At 33.9% G+C, this 8,280-nt stretch overlaps 1 protein-coding gene across 4 annotated transcripts in view; it reads right to left on the reverse strand.

The window, feature by feature from the left end:
• The window catches only part of LOC107591094 (tyrosine-protein phosphatase non-receptor type 11-like), a 49,389-nt gene that overhangs the window by 18,620 nt on the left and 22,489 nt on the right, over window positions 1-8,280 (reverse strand). For all 4 annotated transcript variants that reach the window (XM_016280109.1, XM_016280106.1, XM_016280108.1 and 1 more), the window contains exon 2: window positions 4,034-4,156. In XM_016280109.1, coding sequence (XP_016135595.1) covers window positions 4,034-4,156 — 123 coding nt within the window. The remainder of the gene's footprint in view (window positions 1-4,033; window positions 4,157-8,280) is intronic.

Genomic DNA, 8,280 nt, shown 5'->3' on the forward strand with positions numbered 1-8,280 from the left:
ACACACACGCACACACACACACACACACACACACACACACATACACGTTTGTCTACATCAACATCAAAATGAAGTCATACTATACACTTCTGTTGTTTTTCATAATAATAATGATAATAAATCTACAAATAACATTATAATAAATTAAAATTAAATTAAATTATATAACTTTTTAAAATTAAAACAACTGGAAAACTATATCTAAATTAAGTTTACAAATATGTAACTTAAAAATGAAGGAAATAAAAATAAAACAAAATTTTTATACCAAATTCAAACAATTATTTAAAAATATATATATTTTTTTACAATTGAGACATTTCTGGATATCCCCAAAAGTATTTTTTTCTCGGATCTAACTTGTGTGGACAATAGTGGAGACAACTGAACTCCACTTCCCCTAAAATATACACAAACATAAACACCTTATCTTAGTCTCATGCGTATGCACTTTCTGAATTAGATATCAAATATGCAAAACAGGAAACACAACATACTTTCTTATTTGGTACTGCATAAAACAGTGGCACTAATTGCAATATATTCAATGTAACTGCCAACTTGCTGTTCTTCTGGTACTTTTATTGGCTGTTTTATAATAGACCGATAGCACCCTGTCAGATTCCTTCAACTCAAATGTGAATGTGTGAATGTGATTGAGTCATTTGCATGAGGCTGTAACATGTTCAGAGTCAGAGTAGAATGACTGAGTTCTGGCTACAGTCAGATTCAAGGACGCCTGCTGACTAATTTTATCTTCGAGCATAAGTTCATCATTGATTTTCCTGCCACTGCAGAAACCGAGAGAGAAACACAATACAGCTACTAAGCTCCTCTACATGTCCACACTTAAACGTGCAGTCTGTCACTGTAAAATCGCTGTCACTAGAGCAACAAATGCTTATGAATGAAGAGCATCAATGTGTCTATGATGATTCTTCTTCGTTAGAGATACTCGAAGATGAATTTGGCAGTAGTGTTCAGCTATTTTTCTACCATATTACATGTCCTTCCTTAACACAATCAAGTGTTGCACACAGGGCCCAAAAATAACATTTGCCAATTGCAAAATGAAAGTAAAATTGACTTGGGTGAGTAGACTTTATTAGGAACTGCAACATAATAGTTTAAATCAAATTTTAAGTATGATAATCAGAATCTTGCTTATGTAAGCAACACAAGACAAATCAACTACTAAGGAAAACATCTGTTGAGAATTATAACAACTTTTACCTGGAAATTTACCACCAGAAGTGATATTTTTTTCTCCAGAACTCCATGTGGTGGCACATATGTAGACAATTTTTCACATTAGGCTCCCAAAATAAAAATATGATGAACAAAATCATGTGATTCTTCAAATGTTTCTATTTTTGTGATGGAGAGATGGAGACAAAATGATATAAAAGGAACTGGATTACCAATTCTGTTTACATTACAACAGTGTTCAGACTGTCAAACATGTATTTGCCACCAGTGGATTGTGAAATAGACATTTGGCTGCAAAACAATCTTCTACAAGTCTGCCTCAGGTTACACAATACAATGCTATACAATTCCACAGACTTTCACTTAATTTTCAGTTCACATTCTCTTCACACTGGGTCTGGATTGATTGATACTAGAGTAACAGTCACAGTGAAAGTTTAACCCAACGTAGTGCGTCAAACTATGCATCGTGAATGTGAAAACAGTTTCAGAGGGTCACTTCCTTTAGCCTGCTCCTGATAGCCATAACAGCCGGACAGGAAACATTGCCTGACACATTTCACCTGGCCCTGACACATCATATGTTTGGCTCCCAGCGTTCTGTCTGCTACTTAATGGTTAACAATAGAGCAGACGCTGAGCAATAGTTTCCACCCAGGAAAAATGGTGCGAGACAGATAAGAGAAACAGAAGCATGGAGGAGGGGAAGATAATGTGATGGAGTCCCTAGGTGTCCATTTGGCCATATGACTCCTCCCTTTATCTAATAATGCATTTTAAGGGAAGACTTTTCCTCATAACTTTGTAATTACGGTCTTATCTGCCTACATTAGGTCTGAGAGGCAGAATGGCAGTGAGACGGTTTGTTTTGCTTTCAGCTGATATCTGCAATACTCTTGTACTGATGCATTAGGTCAATTTTATGCTTCTTTATATACAAATTTGCTCACTATATTCCAAACACACTTGCTATGAAATGTTATTTGAAATTATGTTATGTATTTATTTGCTTTATTGAGTCTACATACTGCAAGTCATGATATTTGTCATGGTATCTGCTTGTAATTATTCCTAAATAAATTTTGGACTCTGACATGAATATTAATTTTTAGTTGAAATGATTATGTGACAATAAAGAGAAAAATAAAACATCACATAATGAACTGGTCATTTGGACAACAGTCAAATATAATGTCTAGCAGTAATTGTACAAAAACATTAAAATTCAGAATGATGCAGTTGACCATTCATAATGAAGTATTTCTATGTGTCATGTAATAAATATGGGTCAGTTCATCTCAGCTGTCTTGATCATTTTTTTTTATTACCTCCATATATGTAGTATGGTAAATCCAACAAATGTTTTATAAAGCATAAAGTAAAATAAAAGTAAAAATGGGTGGTTTTGCAATTGAGTTAATCACTGTGAATAAAAAACAAATAAAAAAAGATCAAGCAATTGACTTTTTGGACAATTTTTGAAATTATCTCTATATAAATATGAATGTGGCCCAAAAACAATATTAGATATTATGCAAAAATCTTAAAAATATTTGCTGCATTAATTCTGCAAGTGGAATTTCAAATATAATACCATTTCATTGTTTGAAAATTTTTCTTTAAAAATAAAAAAGTTGTTGGCAATTTCTAGAATGTGCTGCAAAAGTTCTGAAAAAAATAATATAAATATATAAATAAAAATAGTTCAAAGTCCGCTGAAGTCAAACTCTAATAAAACCAAATGAGAGTTGTGGAGCATTATTTGTATGCCGCACAACCTATGCCATGCATTCCAAATTGTTCACTCATGAGGTTTCAAGATACAGTAGTTACGAAAGCAGCTCCTTGTGTAGGCACTAGGCAGTAGGGAGCTCACAAGAATTTGGAACAGAGCTATGTCTGTGTATATTCCAGTAATTTGCTGCTGAAAAGCACAAAACATGTGTCCAACAATACACTAATCATCAGCCTTCACTATTTCCTTGTTTATACACCATGCATCTGATAATCAGAACAAGCTGACCTCAGCGCTTCAAAGCTGGCCAGATAAATCAGTCTACAGGCAGCTGGGCCCCGGCCCTAAAGGCTTGAGGTGGAGCTGAGCCACGTGGCCTGAGTTCTGGAGAACATTAGATACAGTGAGAGATCTTACCACCATAACCACAAACAGCAGGTCTAGGGCTCCACGGCCTCCACATCTTAAAGCTATTTTGAAAGCCTGTTTTTCTCTCTCTCTCCCTGTCCATCGACTCTCCAATCACTCATCAGACAAGCAGCTGCAATGGCTCACAGACCTGCCCACAAGCTGACACTGTAATCCTTAAGCACCAGCCCAGTGGCAACTTAAAAGCCCAGAGGTTCTAGAAAATGGGAGGGAAAGTGCTGTCTATTATTGTCATCCATGTTCAAGCATCTAATACTGATAGCAACCAATAAAAATACTGATGTAATCCTCAATATGCTCTGACACAATGCACTGTATTGCAATGTACTATTTAGTGAATATTCCCTATTGCGAGTGTATTTTATAAAGTGATCTCTTGAGTTTTCACTGCATGAAATAAACATGGACTTGACATAGAAATCTATAACACAGACAAGCATTTTAATGCTTTACCAAGCATGGAAACAGCCAGCTAGACTAACAAGTACAGTTCTAAGAAATCAATAACACACAGATAAACATTTAACAGGAGAGATGCAATTCATGCTCAACTTCACAAATGACATAAGAGTCCTGTGGAAAAAAAGCATAATTTAAGAGCAGAAGCACAGTGGGGCAGATGTGGAGGAGTGCACACGACAGTACAGTAAATATGCCGACCTGACAGAGAGAGTGAAATCTCCTGGGTTGCTCTTGCTGGGTCTCGCTAGAAAGCTACCATGGACGCCCCGTGTCAGGAGCAGGTGTTCTGCCTCGATCCCAGTGATGTTGGGATGAAACCACCTGAAATGAAAGCAAAATGACATGCTCAGCAAAGATGTCAAGACTTGATGATCAATAGCTAAGAAAGCATCTCATGATCAAAACTCATAAAAATATGCAAACCACTTCTTGTAAATGTACAGTGGGAGGCAAAAGTCTGACAAAGTCGCTAGTACAACTTTTATGCTTCATTTTTATACACTACTGTTGAAAAGTTGGGTCAGTAAGAAAAAATTATTACTTTTATTCAGCAAGTATGCTGAATACTTGATTAAAAGTGACAGTAAAGACATTTATGATGTTATATATATATATATATATATACGAACAATATAATGGTGTTAATGGGAAGACTAATTAAAAAGTAAGTAAACAACTCACACACTTAGAAATAACCAATTTGTTACATCAAAATAAGACTTGAATCATCCTGAAAACATGATCTGTGGGAGTTTTTAGTGAGTAATCAGCTTGGTGAAGTTTAAAGTAAACCTCTGTGTCTGTGACCAATATTTACTGAACTTTGAGGACTGATGATCTGAAAAATTCAAAAATAGTTAAAAGTTAACTATTAAAAAGTATAGCTGAACATAAGTTCACAAATAAAATATACTGTTTAAATATTTACTGCCTTTATTTATTATTGTGGAATAAATGTAAACTGCTAAACTTGACGAGATTCATACTTGGCTTAAATAAAAAGAATATTATATTGTTAATGTAAAAATATAAAATAGATTTTTTTCCTTTTTCTGATAGTGTAAGAAAATGTGATTGGGACATGATTTTAGTACACCACTGCAAACCACTGGTATATATATATGTATATATATATATATATATATATATATATGCGTTTCTGCATCCCGTGGCTCTCCAAAATCTTTGGCTCCTTTCCTTTGATCCACCCGTTTAGTGATGTCATCAAGTAAGCTTATCCATATGTATATTTGTGTCCAATTTCATGGTGAATGCCAGTTCTAATCAGTGACGATTGCTGTGTTTGAAAAGTTATTTCCTAATCCTTTGGGGTTGATTGGGAGGGTGGAAGGGGACGAGAGGCCATGTGTAATCTGGGCTAGTGTTGAGCCCCAGCTGTCTGGCTGCCTGCAGCCCGTCTGTTCATACACTGGCTCCCTCATGTGAGAAGGCTTTGTGAATGGCCGTCCAGGGGTCAGAAGTAATTTTATCGGTGTGCTGTTTCTAAGCGTGGCTGCCTGCTAGGGGCCCCATCTCTTAATCTCACTTTAAGTGACCACACGTGGGTCACTTACTTTCATCTTGACAGAACTGTGCAAATTCTGACCACATTGTATGATTGCTATTATATACACATTACAGTTCAAAGGTTTGGGGTCAGTAAGATTTTCAAGAAGCCTCTTCTGCACACCGAGGCTGAATTTATTTGATTAAAAATATAGTAAAAACAGTAATATTGTGAAATATTATATTAATAGAAAAGTATTCTCTATTTTAATACATTTTTAAATGTAATTTATTCCTGTGATGGCAAAACTGAATTTTCAGCATCATTATTCCAGTCTTCAGTGTCACATGATCCTTCAGAAATCACTTTAATATGCTGATTTAGTGTGCAAGAAACATTTCTTATTATTATCAATGTCGAAAACAGTTGTGTGGATTCTTTGATCAAAATTCAAAAGAAAAACATTTACATGTAATTATATCTTTTGTAACATTATAAATGGCTTTACTGTCACTTTTCATAAATTGAATGTGTCCTTGATCAAAAGTTATCAATTTCTTTTTTTTAAATCTTACTGTCTTCAAACTTTTGAATGGTAGTGAACACATCATTTGTCAAATAATCTGCCTTTAATTCTTAAGTGTTGAATATAATAACAAAATAATATATAAATCTATATTGTTTTACGTGAATTCTGTTCCAGTATAAATTAATTAAAGGAATATTCAAGATTCAATACAAGCAAAGCAGAATCTGGCTCTCATTACAGAAAACAATTCTCAAAAATGCATTTATACGTTAGCTAGCTAGATACCTTGGCGACATTGAAATCAGCAGAAAGGTACAACAAAACGGTACAATAGTACATTATACAAAACAAATGCTTAAGTTTGCAAGACAATTTTGGAGCACTTGAGATGGACCGACCCATATATTAGATATGAATTTAGGCCAAAAACAAAATAGCATTGTGGGATGCACAGAGTTGAAACCTATGCATCTATAAACAAACGTGCATGACAAAGAAATGTAAGATTTAGTGACAATGCACAGTTTTCAACCGAATCCTGGTGCAGTATTGTGAACAAGTCCAAATTTTCTACAGAGTGCCTCAAATGTTGTCTAAAGATTAACTTGTATTTAAAAGCAGAGGTCTCTTAATGAACAGATGTGAGTATTGCGTCTTACCCTGATACTGTGAGTTTAAACTCTAACTCATTATTCTCCCTCCATCTTTCCATGCAAAGCAAGTAAGCATCACTCACTTCCTCCAGTTCTTCACTGCAGAGGAAGTGTTGTAGCACCCTTGACGTTGTATCTTATTCGTGGAGGCATTAGTAATGCTCCCTGGTGTGAGCATTAGTAATCACTGTTTCACTGGTCAGAGGGGATGTTGAGAGTTCTGAATCTCTTTCCTCCTCGTCATGACTCACTGCTTATGATTCTGTTTGTCAGAAGGTCTATATTTTCCCCTCCTGTCACATCATCATTATGCATAGTCACTAACTTCCCAATCTTTTGTAAAGTTTGCCACTAAAGCAAAAATATTAAAATGTATGTGGATTAATAATTCATTGACATTTCTGTCAGCACTTTTCCTCCTGACTGTGACTTTCAAAAAAGCAAGTCCAAGCAAATATATCCTAGAAACAAATTTGTACACAAATGTATGTACATGTTTGGAATTGTAAAAGAAAAGAATATAAAACCACGTAACTGATTTACCATACCATATACAGGGAAAAATATTATTATATATTAATATTTAACACAATGTAAAATACACAATTATACTGTAAAACACTGAATGAACAATGGGTTTTGGAAGTAAAATGTCTGAATTACATTATAAATTATGCTCAAATATGTATAATATTCAACAAGACAAGATATTAATGTTTACATTAAAATATTACTGGTTATGTTTTTTGGTAAAGTACTTTTGTCATTTTGTGTGTGTGTGTGTATGTGTGTGTGTGTGTATGACAATGTGCACTGCCTATACATGTTTATTAGTTCTTGTTTTTGGAACTGACACTGTTTTAGTTGTTTAAAAATGAAAAAGTAATACATTTATATACATTTATTTCATACTAAGTATAGTTCAAATCTATTAACATATTTACTGAGATATTGCTCGAGACGTACTGATAAAAAAAATTATAATTTAACTTGTGCACAAAGCACATTTCTTAATATTAAGCCTAAAATGTGTTTTAATGTCACTATTGACGAGGATTGTATGATCTTTAAATAACATTGTTCTTTAAATGCAAGATATTTAAAGTGTAGCTGAAGTATACTTGCAATAGTTCCACTTTAGCACAATCAAATATACTTCAGCATGCCTTTAGTTGGACTTCTGCACTTCTGCACAAATAAAGTGCATTAAGCACAAAATTAGTTGTTCCAATTTAGCAGACTTCAAGTATACCAGTTTAGTATGCCAGTAGTACAGTTGCAGGGTATTTTTTATTAAACACATAAATATGTTAATGTATTTGTAGTATACTTAGCATTAAATAAATGTATTTCAAATACATTTTAGTATATTTATTTTTCACTAGGGATACCTTATGACATGTATTGCCACCCTGTATGAGTTTATTTTTTGAGGGAATTTCTGATAAATTCAGCTGATTTTTTTTTTTTACAGTGTACAGGGCATACAAAAAAATAGATATTTTAATATATCTATAAAATGCCCTGTATCATAAACATGCCCTATATGTCATGAAGAACTGAAAGAACGATAAAGCATTAAATGAGGTCTGTGCTGTATAGATAAACATGTCATCATACATCAGCTGATAATACATGGGCTCTACATCATTTCTGCAACATTAAAGCAAAAGACCAGAATATTCTGTTTTAGAATATTTAACTGAGACTTCAAATAATTCATTAGGATATGGAAAAATATGCAACCCACAAAAAA

This window comes from Sinocyclocheilus grahami, unplaced genomic scaffold, assembly GCF_001515645.1.
Source record: "Sinocyclocheilus grahami isolate Dianchi unplaced genomic scaffold, SAMN03320097.WGS_v1.1 scaffold137.1, whole genome shotgun sequence".
NCBI classification, from domain to species: Eukaryota; Metazoa; Chordata; class Actinopteri; order Cypriniformes; family Cyprinidae; genus Sinocyclocheilus; species Sinocyclocheilus grahami.